At 46.6% G+C, this 13720-nt stretch overlaps 1 protein-coding gene across 1 annotated transcript in view; it reads left to right on the forward strand.

The window, feature by feature from the left end:
• Positions 1–831: 831 nt before the first annotated feature.
• PTPN20 (protein tyrosine phosphatase non-receptor type 20) overlaps positions 832–13720 on the forward strand; it is a 74008-nt gene continuing 61119 nt past the window's right edge. The window contains exon 1 of the mRNA XM_040970387.1: positions 832–965. Coding sequence (XP_040826321.1) covers positions 832–965 — 134 coding nt within the window. The remainder of the gene's footprint in view (positions 966–13720) is intronic.

Here is a 13720-nt window from a genome sequence, read left to right on the forward strand (position 1 = left end):
GTCAGCTGGGTGGAAGCCGTGCTCTGTCAGTGGGTCCAGCAGCAGGGGGCTGGCCCTGTGTGTGGATGGAGGCTCGTCATAGCTGCTGAGTCCTCACTGTTCTCTCCAGGGACCTGCATGGCACGGCTGGGTGAAGAGCAGCATGGTATCTTCTAGGGGATATGCTTGCCAGGACAGAAGGATTTGGCTGTAGCACAGCCCAAGCCTGCCCTTTCCACGATGAACAACTCCACTGGTTTCTGACACCGCTGAGGGTCAACAGCCACCACCAGAGTAACACGACTATGAGAGAAGCAGGAGTCCAACAGCTGCTGGACTCACCGGAAGACGTTGTACCCTTGTGCATCCTTACCACAGCCAACTCTGTATTTTCTTGTTTAATCTTTGATCACCTTTTCTCCACAGGAGGAGAGTGAATGAGAAGGCATTAGCCAGCCACCCCCTCAGCCAGAATCCACACCCCATTCTCGGCCCTAATCCTTGTCCTCCTGACTTGCTGGAGTCTCTGTAGACAAGTGCACAATTTGGGTTAGATCACACGGTTTCCAATTTTCAGGCAGAGCTTACACATCGTATTTCCTCTGCCCTGACCATGGTGGCTGAATTTTATCGGACCCAGTAGCCAACTGAGTTCTGTTCTGCCACGGGCCTCTCTCTCTTGTTCTGGAAAGGCAAATCAGCCTCTTGGGGGACTCAGTAGGTGGCTTCGGGGTCCCCTTGGAAGGCAGAGTCCTCAGTGCTTCAGATTATAGGGCAGTCTTGGGGCGCTGTTGGCCTGGGAGAAGGGCCAGTTGCTGGTGCGCCAGGGCCGGCTGCGCCATCTGCAGCGCCATGCCTCAGGCGGAGGCGCTGGGCGAGGCCGCAGTGCGCAGGCGCGCGGCGGCCTTTGGGATTGGATGGCGGCGGGTGGTGCGCGAACCCCAAGGAGGAGAGGCGGTTGGGGCCGCCGGGCGCCACAGGCCCAGGTGAGAGGGGAGTGAGGACAGGAGGCCGGCCGGCGCCTCAGGCGGGTGAGGTGGCCGGGGACCACGGGGCCGCCTTCTCCTCAGGCAGTCGGAGGTGAGCAGAGGGAGGCGTGGGGCTGCCGAGGGCCCAGCCCCGAGGCACCTGTGGACCAGGGAGGGCGGCGGGCGCCTGAGCTGCGTGGTGGAGGCTGTGTGGCGGAGGCTGTGTGGTGGAGGCCTGTGTGATGGAGGCTGTGTGGTGGAGGCTGTGTGGTGGAGGCCTGTGTGGCGGAGGCTGTGTGGTGGAGGCTGTGTAGTGGAGGCTGTGTGGTGCAGGCCTGTGTGGTGGAGGCCTGTGTGATGGAGACTGTGAGGCGGAGAGGCTGTGTGGTGGAGGCCTGTGTGATGGAGGCTGTGTGGCGGAGAGGCTGTGTGGCGGAGAGGCTGTGTGGCAGAGGCTGTGTGATGGAGGCTGTGTGGCAGAGGCTGTGCGGCGGAGGCTGTGTGGTGGAGGCTGTGTGTGATGGAGGCTGTGTGGCGGAGAGGCTGTGTGGTGGAGGCTGTGTGATGGAGGCTGTGTGGCAGAGGCTGTGTGGCGGAGGCTGTGCGGTGGAGGCTTGTGTGGAGGAGGCTGTGTGGCGGAGGCTGTGTGGCGGAGGCTGTGTGGAGGAGGCTGTGTGGCGGAGGCTGTGCGGTGGAGGCTGTGTGGTGGAGGCTGTGTGGAGGAGGCCTGTGGGATCGGGCCTCGTAGGGGAGCATGGATCCCACGGGGTCTGTGAGAAGCTGCCCAGGTGCCAAGCCTTGGGCAGGCGCTGGCTCCCCAGACGGACTGCAGGGCCTCTGGCGGGGAAGCAGCGGTGTGAGCTCATGAATTCAGTGGCAGCTGAGTTGGAACACCCGCCATATGCCAGGCATGGTTCTAGGAGCTGGCGCCATCTGGGAAGGGGCTAAGGGGCCAAGTCCCTCGCCTTCGTGCAGTTACTAGGAGGGACTTGAAGAGTAGGGGCGGGGGTGGGAATGAATTCCAAGATCAGTGTATTTTGATGCAAAGCCTTTTTGAAATCCATGTATAGTTTGTTCATCCTATGCGTTTTTTTCCCTCTGTGAACCTCTTGACGCTCTTTCATACATATGGCTTTTAAATAATTTTTTTTTTTGCACTGAAATAAACTTACTTAAAAATGCAATTTCCCACAAGCCTATTGAAGTGCCCTGGGATTCCAGATGAAGTTTGGCCAGTCAAGTCTGACTCCTTAGCAGGGGGACAGCTGAGGAGGAGGGGGCCTTGATTCCAGTTTAACTTGCGGTGTCAGTATCTTTTTTTTTTTTAAAGATTTATTAATTTTTATTGCAAAGTCAAATATATATAGAGGAGGGGAGGCAGAGAGGAAGATCTTCTGTCCGATGATTCATTCCCCAAGTGACCGCAATGGCTGGAGCTGAGTCGATCTGAAGACAGGAACCTGGAACCTCTTTTGGGTCTCCCACGCGGGTGCAGGGTCCCAAGGCTTTGGGCCGTCCTTTACTGCTTTCCCGGGCCACAGGCAGGGAGCTGGATGGGAAGCGGGGCCGCCGGAATTAGAACCGGTGCCCATATAGGATCCCAGTGCGTACAGGGTGAGGAGTTTAGCCGCTAGGCTACCGTGCCGGGCCCCGTCAGTATCTGTTTTGGGGGTCTCTTAGGTTTGAGCTAGCTGGTGAATTCCCCCCCCCCCGCCCGATATATAACAGTGAGCCAGTATAGTTGGAAAGAATTTGATAATGAAGTCTGTATGTCCACCTCCCCAAACCTACCCTAAACGTGAAGCTACACTTGCTTTTACATACTGTTTATCCGCCTTCTCTCTATCAGGCACGTGATCTGTTTGTCTTGTGGTGGTAAAATATGCACAGTGCACACTCTAGTCGCTTTTACAACCGAGATGTCCAATAGGCCCTTAGTCCCTTGAACCTGGAGTCCTGGGGGAAGTCAGGGTGAGTGGTCCCCTTTGGCATCATCCCCTTACACATGGTGCCGAGACTCGGCGTCTGGAGGGAACTGCTTCGAGAATGTGCACAAGAAAGAGGAGTGGGAGCCGCAACGGTGAGGACGTCGGTGGTGACCAGTCAGGTTTAACGCTGCTGTGTGGGATTGTTTGGGCGATCAGGATTTTAACTGTTTTAGCAGCATCAAAGCTGCGTAGGTATTTTTTTTTTCTTAATGATAGAGCAAACTAGAATATGTTTATATAGCAGAGTGATCTAGCACCTAAAAAAGGAGGGATGATACATAGGGAAGAGGGGAGCAGCCAGGGAGTATCCTTGAATACCTGAGGAGGGAGAAGACCCTGAACAGGTGAGTAAGGGTACTTATTCTGTTGGAACCAGAGGACGTTGAGCCTACAGGTGGAAATGCACAGAGATGGCAGGGGGATGGCTGTCCCCAGCTGAGAAGGGACAGGAAGAGGGAGATGTCTCACTCATTGACTCACTCCCAAACAGCCAGCGTTGGACCAGACGGGATCCAAGAACTCTGTCTGGGTCTCAGCATCTGAACCATCCTCTGCTGCCTTGCAGGGAATGCGGGATCAGGAAGCCGAATTGGAAGGACAGATGGGCCTCCATCCCAGAGGCGCTGAAAGCGGGCGTGGGCCACCCGAGTGGAGCCTTAATCTACTGCCCCACAGAGGTGTAATCTTCTGTGGGAATGTAGAATCTTGGCAAGGGTGTTGTGTGGGTTAGACTAGGCAGTGTTGGGAAAGCACTTGTTAAAGGGCCAGGCACGTGCTGAGTGGGGGCTCTTCTGACTTGGGTCTTCGTTCAGTCTCCTCTGTGTATACAAGTGTGACGGGCCGGGCCGACGTTGACCATCTGACAGGACCTTCCCTTGGTGGTGTGTTCTCCAGTTTGTAGCTCCCAAAGTGGCTCTTGGTGATAATTGGGATATTATTATAAATAACATTATTAAAATAAATAAGCATTATTTAGAGTTCCCCTACAATGCAATAGAACCCCAGGACTTTTTCCTCCTGTCTAGCAATCACCTGGTGTCCATCCGTCAGTCTCTCCCATATTGCTCCACTTCTTTCTGCAGCACTGGTAACCACCAGTATATTTTTAACTTCTGTGAAATTGGCTATTTTTTTTTAGCTTCCACATCTGAGTGAAATAATGTGGTATTTGTTTCTCTGTGCGTGGTTTACTTCACTGAAATGTAAAACATCCAGTTCCACTCATGTCATTGCAAATGCTAAGATTTCATCCTTGGTTAAGCCGAGTCATGTTCTGCTGTGTCTAGGAACCACATTGTCGATCTAGTTGCCAGTTGTTTGCATTCCCTGTCTTTTGTGAGTAGTGCTACAACAAGCCCGGAAGTGCTTGTGTTTCTTCCACAGATGGATTTCATTTTCCTTGGCTTCATATCTAGGAATGTGATGGCTGGATCCTAGGGTCGTTCTGTTTTTAGTTTCTTGAGGAACCTGCAGACTGTTTTGCACATGGTTGTGCTAATTTCCATTTTTATCAGCACTGTACAGGGGTTCCGTTGCCTTCTTCGTATTTGTATTTTGTTATCTTTTTTTGTTTTCGACAGTAGTCCATCTTGTTCCTCCCTCTGGTTATGTGATGACGGTGGTGCTGAGCTTTTTCTCATGTTCCTGGTGGCCATTGTATGTCTTCCTCAGAGTAGCGTCTGTTTAGCTCTGCCCTTTTTATTGTATTTAAATTTTTGAATGTTCACCACAAGGGTGAGGGGATTCCATGTGGGCCACTGATTGGGAGGGAGTGGTTGGGGTGGGGAAGGTGGGTGGCGGAGATGTTTCCATCTTCTTTGCTGTGTCAGCTTGGTTGGGTGTGGGAAGGGTTCATATACACATATGTGTAATATACATATGTGTGTGTGTGTGTACCACACGCATACACATATAAATATCATGTATTCGATATTGCATTGAATCTATAAATTGCTTTGGATAGTTTCACATTTTAATAATAGGGTCCTTCTAGTGAATGCAGGGTTTATTTTTACTTCTTTGTATGCTCTTTAATTTCTTTCATCAATCTTATATAATTTTAACTGTAGAAATCTTTTATCTGTTTGGTTAACTTTTCCCCTGGGTAATTTCATTGTTCTGAACTGGATGGGTTTAGAGTTTGTCACAGTGATAGTTCTTAAATTTTTGTGAATTTCAACCCTATATATGGGTAATCTAAGGATGTAGTATAATCTGAGAAAAATTTCAGGTGAAAATGTTGTTACTTTCTCATGACTAGGTGGGCTGTATTATGATACAAATCATAATAATGGCTGACATTGGTTAAGTTCTTAAAAGTACGAGGCACTTTTCTAAGTAGGGTACATGTATAATCCTGTTTAGTCCTCACCTCAACTGTGTGAGGCAGGCACCATGACCTCTGTTTTCTGCGAGGGTTTGAATAAATGCTCAAGATACACATCGTTTGATCTTGCTTCCTGTTTTTGTTACAGACTTCTGTTTTTTAACTATTTAGTCTTAGTGAAGTACTTGAAGTATTAGACTTTGTGGCCATAGTACCTCGATTCAGACGCTGACTAGCTATATGAATTTGGAAAAATCACTTAACTTTTATGTGCCTTTGTGTCTTTATTTGTATGGTGGGAGTGGTGGTACCTGCCAGATAGAGTTATTGTGAGGATCACATGAGTCGGTGTATTACGTATGCCTAAAAGAATATCTGATTGCTTCATGCAGCTGTCATCTGGCTGGCCGTGCCTTCCTGGCGGTTCCTGAGTTGATTGAGTGGTTTCATCAAAACCATTCTTTTAAGGCTCCTACTTTGTGTTTAGGTACCGTTAGAAAATCGTAAGGCACTGTATTCTCCCTGCTTCCTCAGGGCTCACCTTATGTCTGCTGACCTTATTATCTTTCTGAGGAAAGAAAATAGGTAATAGCTCGCTTCAAGTTGCAGAAAAATAATTCAAATTTCATTTGGAGTCATGTGACTGATGAATTTCAGTTAATGAACTCTGGCATTGCCTGTCACTTAACAATGGGAATTGAGGCTTGGAAGTAACACGTACCATTTTGCTTTTTTCCAGTTGCCTGCTCATTAGAGGGATTGGCTAGAAAGACCAATGCTAAGGCCGATGGACAGCATAGCCAGTGCCGGGCACAGTACATGATAGCTGATGTGGGGCCACTGGGCTTCACATACAAGCGTTTTGAAAGGAGCTGTGAAATCTTTGAAGTTACTGGGATGTGTTGTGTCAGTTGCTCATTGAGTCAACTGGCAGGCTTGCATTTGAGACAACATAAACTAAGTAATCTGTGACTATACACACTGGGAGTTAAATGCATACTGAAAAGTTAGTGGTTCCTAGTGAATTTGCGTCATCATCACCAGAGGGGAATTTTATGGAGGTTTGCAGGATGACCCCATTTCTACAAGATGCTTGATCAGTAAGTCTTGGTAAAGTTCTGAAATCTCTTCTACTTGTTTGAAAGGCAGAGAGAGAAACAGAGAGGCAGAAATATCTTCCATCTGCTAGTGTAGAGAGATCTCTGAACTGACAGTTTACTTGCCAAATGTCCACAGTAGCCCAGGCCAGAGCCAGCATACACCTGGACCATCTTCCTCTGCTGTTCTCAGGCCATTAGCAGGGAGCTAGATCGGAAGTGGAGCAGCCAGGGTGTGACCTTTCACTCCTGTGGAAGGCCCATGTTTCAGGCAGCCATGTTCCTGGCTATGTCACAACACTGGCCCCTCAATCTGCCTTTTAAGAGCTTCCCCAGGGCCCGGCGCGGTGGCGCAAGTGGTTAAGGTCCTCATCTTGCACGCCCGGGATCCCATATGGGCACCGGTTCTAATCCCAGCAGCCCTGCTTCCCTTCCAGCTCCCTGCCTGTGGCCCGGGAAAGCAGTCGAGGACAGCCCAAAGCTTTGGGACCCTGCACCCGCGTGGGAGACCCGGACGAGGCTCCTGGCTTTGGACCGGCATAGTATCGGCTGTTGCGCTCACTTGGGGAGTGAATCATCGGATGGAAGATCTTCCTCTGTGTCTCTCCTATCTGTATATCCGCCTTTCTAATAAAAAATAATAATAATAAAAAAAGAGCTTCCCCAGTGAGTCTGATTTGCATTTAAGGTGGGTTGTCCTTAATGCAGATCAGTGCTTTTCAGCTTTGTGTTTTAGAATCTTTTTTGAGTCAGCTTTTCATAACGCTAGTACTCTGTAGTCACCCTGTGGGCTCTGATACAATTGACCTAGCTGAGGCCTGGACATTGTTTGAAAAGTTTGTCAGATGATTCCAATGTGTAGCTAGAGAATCCCTGGCATGCGTAATCAGCTAGATTTCCCTCCTTAGTTTAGTTACTGCTCAATTAAAAATAGACACGGTTTCAAACACTGTCATATCATAAGGCAAATGAAAAGAAATTAGCATTTCTGAACTTCCTCCAGTGCAAATGTTCAGTCTCCTAAGTAGATGACAATGAAAGATGTGAAAAGATAGCTGAATTAACATTCCTCACACCAAGCAGTACAGGTTTGAACAAGTTTGTCCTGGGAAAGAGAACATTTAATGAAAGGATTATTTATTTATAACCTCAGTCTTAAAGCATACTGCTCCCATGTTGGAGTCTGAGAATTCTGAGACCAGAAGAAGCTAGGTAACTTGCATGAAATTTTACAAGCAAGTGTGTAAAATTCCAAAGGCCGGGTTCCATTTCTCCAGCAGTTTTCATATTTGGCCTCACTTAGGGATCATCCGGGAAATTGAAAGAGTGCCTGGTGTCCCATTTTCAGGAGATTCTGGTTTTCTGGTTTGTCTGGAATTGGAATTTTTTTTTTTAAAGATTTCTATAGCTTCCTGGTGGCCTACTTCCTTTTTCTTTTACACAGAGTGCCCAGGGATAGACTGTTGTGTCTGGGTTCCTTGTGTTTCACTCCGTGCGCCGTCTCCTCCCTTTTATATGTCTAAACCTCCTCCCTTTGCTTTTGTACATACTAGGAGAGTGGATTCATGTTTATAATTTTTCCGTGGATTTTCCCAGTACCAAATCTCCAGTGTATTGTCTTGGCATCTTTCCCATTAGTTGTGCTATTGAGTAAATTATTTCTGATCTCTCTCTCTCTTTTCTGAAGTAAATGTCTGTTCTCTAATACCATATTGTCTGGATGTTCCATTTTAGCATTTCTGTTCATTAAAAGGAGGTCCTAGCTGATGAAATAAAGGGAGAAATTATCTAAAGATACATAGGTTTACAAGAAATATGTAGGTGTTGGTAGTGTGGCATAGTAGGCTAAGCTTCCCCTTGGGCTACAGATATGCTGTATGAGCACTGTTTCTAGTTCCTGCTGCTCCACTTCTGATCTGGCTCCCTGCCCATGGTATCTTTCAAGGGATTTTACCAACTTGCATGTTTTTTTTTTTTTTAAAGATTTATTCATCTTTACCAACTTGCATGTATTTTTTTTAAAGATTTATTCATTTTTATTACAAAGTCAGATATATAGAGAGGAGGAGAGCCAGAGAGGAAGATCTTCCATCCGATGATTCACTCCCCAAGTGAGCGCAATGGCCGGTGCTGCACCCATCCAAAGCCAGGAACCAGGAACCTCTTCTGGGTCTCCCACGCGGGTGCAGAGTCCCAAAGCTTTGGGCCGTCCTCAACTGCTTTCCCAGGCCACAAGCAGGGAGCTGGATGGGAAGCGGGGCCGCCAGGATTAGAACCGGCGCCCATAGGGGACCCTGGTGCGTTCAAGGCGAGGACTTTAGCCGCTAGGCCACACCGCCGGGCCCAACTTGAATGTATTTTTGTTTATAATGCTTTCGTCTTTGCCATGCCTCCAGCATAGTAATCTGTTGTGAAGCTGTCTTTTTGATGTCATTTCTAATTCTGGTTGAGTCTTCCTTCGTTCCCTGTCCTCTCCCCACCTTCCCCCGCACTTTCCTGTCCCTGTCTCTCCCGCTTCTTCCCTTCAAACTTCTTGCCTGTGGTTCCACTGCGCAACCAACTGTGACTATTTAAATGTTAAGAATTTGAATAAAATAAAGCTAATATTTGAGCAGTCACACGGGCCACGTTTTGAGTGCTTGGCTATTGCGTGTGCTCCCGCATTGGACAGTGCAATGATACACTGGATTCGTCCTCGTGCTAACTTCTGTTGGACGATGCCAGTCTAGAGGCTGATCATTTCTCTTGATTTTTTTTCCAAGGACTTGTTTTTGGCTTCCTTGATGATTCTTCATTGCTTTTCTGTTTTCCAACTTTGTGAGTGCCTCTTTTGTTTTTTGTTTTTTTTTTCCCTCTTTTTGCTTGCCTTGGATTTAACTTCCTCAGGTGAGAACTTAAGTTGGTTTGAAACCTGTATTTTTCCTTCCAGGGTAAATAATACTGTAACTTTTTCTCTGAGCGCTGTTTTAGCTGCATCTACAATTTTTCAAGTCTGTTGAGAGAATATAATTCTCGGCCTCAGTTTTTGAGTTTCAAGTTTAGAAGTTTCTTCTTCATCTCATCTGTTCTTCAATCTTCTTTCCTCTGTTATTCCTTTTCTTGTGGCTTAAAGTTTTTTTGTGTGTATGTGATTTCATTGTATTTCGTTGTTGACTTGTGTTGCTACTGTCCTTCGTCCTTCCCATTGCTTTTTTTGCATTCGTTTTCTTAGTGTCTGCTGTGGACATCACAGTAGTTCAGCATGGCCCGTCTTCAAATAACAGCAATCCATTTTACATACACAATAATAACCTACCAGTGTGCTTCCAGCACCTCTCACCAATCGTGCGGTCATGCCACTTCACTTTGACATATATTAAGTCCCACAGTGTAATTATTACCTTTGCATTAGGCAGTTAACTTTTTAAACTCTCATTCTGAGTCTTTTGAAACATTTTTTTTCTAATTTTGTGCTGATATATTTGCAAAATTGAAGCTTTTTTATTTATATGAAGAACACATTTCATAGGTACAGAAGATAATTGTATTTCTCTCCTTCAAGCCACAGTGCCACAATGCAGGTCCCTGTTTTACATTTTGAATAGCTCAAGGTTAAGGATAGTGTTAACCTTAGGGATATATGGGCTTGTGGATGTAACTGGTTTCTCCTTTCTCTTTCTTCTTTTTAATTAATTAATTAATTAATTAATTATTGGAAGTCAGATTTACAGCAAGAAGGGAAAACAGAAAGATCATTCATTTGCTGGCTCACTCCCCAAGTCACAGAAATGGCTGGAGCTAATCCAAAGCCAAGAGCCAGGAGCTTCTTCTGGGTCTCCCATGCATCTGCAAGATCCCAAAGCTTTGGGCCACCTCGACTGCTTTTCCAGGACACAAGCAGGGAGCTGGATGGGAAATGGAGAGCCAGGATTAGAACCAGCATCCATATGGGATTCTGGCTCTTGCAAGGCAAGGGCTTTAGGTTACTGCACTGGGACCATTTGTCCACTGTTTTTAAAAATTTTTTTATTTATTGGAAAGTCAGATATACAGAGAGGAAGATCTTCCGTCCGATGATTCACTCCCCAAGTGAGCACAATGGCCGATGCTATGCCGATCTGAAGCCCCGATCCAGGAACCTCTTCTGGGTATCCCACACGGGTGCAGGGTCCCAAAGCTTTGGGCCATCCTTGACTGCTTTCCCAGGCCACAGGCAGGGAGCTGGAAGGGAAGTGGAGCTGCCAGGATTAGAACTGGCGCCCATATGGGATCCCGGCGTGTTCAAGGCGAGGGCTTTTAGCCGCTAGGCCATGCCGCCGGGCCCCCTCTTGTTTTTTCTTAATGCAGATACCATTGTTGCCTTTAGGTGACTTAGCGTTTTTTTTTTTTTTTTCAGGAGGTTGTTATGAAGATGGTTATATCATAAAGAGAATTAGATTAGACTCACTCCTGAGGGAGTAGGCAGGACAGGCTTGTTAGGATAACATGAATTGACCTAAAAGAAATAAAGATGTTTCAGTTTGGGTTGACATCGTCCCTGGTTAAATGATCTTTTTGGTCTGTTATTTTAGACAAAAAATATATGCACATTACGGGGCAGAATTTTCTATAGCTCTTCCTCTCTTCGCAACAGCAGAACAAGTTAAATTTTGTTGGAGAAATGTACTTGTACACTAAGAAAATACTAAATTGTTACTTTTTCTTTTTTAAAGATTTATTTTTATTATTTTTTCATTGGAAAGGCAGATATATAGAGAGGAGAGACAGAGAGGAAGATCTTTCGTCTGATGATTCACTCCCCAAGTGAGCGCAACGGCCGATGCTATGCCGATCCGAAGCCAGGAGCCTCTTCCGGGTCTCCCACGTGGGTCCAGGGTCCCAAGGCTTTGGGCCATCCTCGACTGCTTTCCCAGGCCACAAGCAGGGAGCTGGAAGGGAAGCGGGGCTGCGGGGATTAGAACCGGCGCCCATATGGGATCCCGGGCGTGCAAGGTGAGGACCTTAACCACTTGCGCCACGCTGCGGGGCCCAATTGTTACTTTTTAAAACCTTTTAACAAGAATGGTCAGATGCAGGCAGGCCTTTGATGCAGGGTTGTTTGCAGCAAGAATGATGATGCATTTATTCCTTTCTTCTTTTACAGAATTCACTGTTCTGTGATTGTCCAGGGAGGATGAGCAGGGAATGCTGTGTAGATTTCTTCTCTCCTGGAAAAGTGTGAGACAGCAACTTAAGGTGAGTTATAACGAAGCAGAGGCTGTCCCTGAGAACGGCGAAGTGCTTTCTAGGTGAGGTGAAAACATGATCTTTCAAGGCTTTTTATGGCTGCTCATAGACTCAGTGTTGACTAGGAAACTTAAGTAAGTGTTTGGTGCTTTCATGGTTAAGATTTATCACAGGGAAAGGGTACAAGCCAGCTAAAGAAAGGCCAATCACAATGGCTTCCCCAAATCATCTTCTCGTGCAGTCACACACGGAATGCACTTGATTCCTGCCACGGCTACCTACCGTAGCAGATTGTGACTTCTGGGTCCTCACCGGAGGAGTCAGGCACATGGGCCCACAGTGTCGGTGTGACTGATGGCAGTCTCTGAGATGCTGGACACCTGTAGGAAAGCAAGGAAGGAAGGAGGGTGGAGCAAATTGGTCAACTACCTCAGCAAAGCTTGACAGCAATTTCTGGGCAAATGGAGAATCTAAGGTGGACTAAGTCAGCCGATGGACTTTGGAAGGGTTTCCTGAGTCTTGGATCGGGGGGATCAACAGCATGTTAGAACTATCAAAACCACTTGAGCAGAACCCTCGGAACATGTTCCATATCAGGGACCCTGGGATGACACTGGGTGGTCATGCACTGTGCAGTCTAGGTTACTGAGCCACCCCTTTTCACATAGAAACTAAGTTTTGCATCAGCCCATGCCGCTGTCTGACCTGTCAAGTTCTCAGACGTCAATCAAGGGCCAACTGTGCCAGCAGGGTTTTCTGAGTAGAGTAGCATTGGGCCTGCTGAGTGTGCTTTTTTTTTTCTCTCAATATTTATTTATTTAAACTGTGGAGAGATAGAGACAGCAAGAGAGTGAGAGAAGGAAGAAGGGAAGGACAGATAGCTGGCCGGATAGACCTGAGGTCCAGGGAGTTGGAGAGGAGACACCAAGGAAATTTCTGTCATGAATGAGGCAACCAGTCACAGATTGTTGCCTTGGCACCTAAGCAGCAGACAGATTCAGGGTCACACTGAAAACATGTCTGAAATGATCATTTTAAATAATGGAACTCTATGAACTGCAAAAGTGTCTGCTTGGAGTCAGGCTTGGGTGGCAGGCGAGTGAGCGTTGTTGACGTAGCGTTGCAGTGCTTCTGCGACCTTGATATTGCACTCATCCGACGGACTCCCATAATCCTCAGTGAGCCTGCTGCCAACACAGCAAGGGGCCGTGTGCCGTCATTCTGTGGTTGGTCATGGATGTTTATAGACTTTTCACTTCACTCATGAAGTTTTATATAGTAGTTTCTATGTGTTTCTTTCAGTTTTTTTTTTTTAAAGTAGATTATCTTCTATGAAAATCCACCTTGGTGACACATAATTATTTACAAAATCTTAGCTGCACAAATTAAGGTGTTTTATTTATTTCTGCCCAGGATTAATCTTTTCATTTCTTTCTTTGCCTTTGCCTCCCCTCCATGCATTCCTTCTCCCCCCATGTCCCCTCTCTTTCCCCTCCCCCCATGTCTCCTTCCCCTTCCCACTTTTATTGGAATTTACCTTTGTGGATCTTATATTGGCTCTTCAGATGTTGATTACATATCTGTCGATGGCAAATTTTATGATCTTATACAGTTACACAGTTACTACAGTAACTCTAGCTCAAAAACTCAGTTAAGTGTAAATCATCTTAATTAGCAATCCATGCTGGTTGGTTGGTTTGTTCTGAGACATACTGCACACCACGCACAGGAAGAGAAACTGGTACTGCTTGATTCTTGTGTTTCTGTAGGATTATCCGTGGCTGTTGGCACTGATGGTGGTTGAAATGCCCAACAGGGAGTGTGTGTTTCTGATCAAAGCTGTCTGCTCTGGAAGCGCTGCTGAATTCTGTGGAAGACTCGAAGCTGGACACTGTTGGTATGGATTGACAATCAATTTTGCTCTACTCATCAGTGTGCCAGAGATGTGTGTGTGTGTGTGTTTACATAAAGAGAATAAGTCATCAGGGAAAAGGGCCCAGCCATAATCATTTGGTGAAAGCAGAGTATGTATTGAAAGAGGTAGGAGAGTTATCTAGTTACCAAGAAGTTTTTTTTTTTTAATTTATTTTGTATTTTTTTTCTTCTGCAGAAGTATTTTTAAATGATCTTAAAATGATTTGACAGAATCATTGCAAT

Source organism: Ochotona curzoniae, unplaced genomic scaffold (assembly GCF_017591425.1).
Source record: "Ochotona curzoniae isolate NIBS_2020 unplaced genomic scaffold, NIBS_Ocur_1.0 scaffold_4763, whole genome shotgun sequence".
Classification (NCBI taxonomy): Eukaryota; Metazoa; Chordata; class Mammalia; order Lagomorpha; family Ochotonidae; genus Ochotona; species Ochotona curzoniae.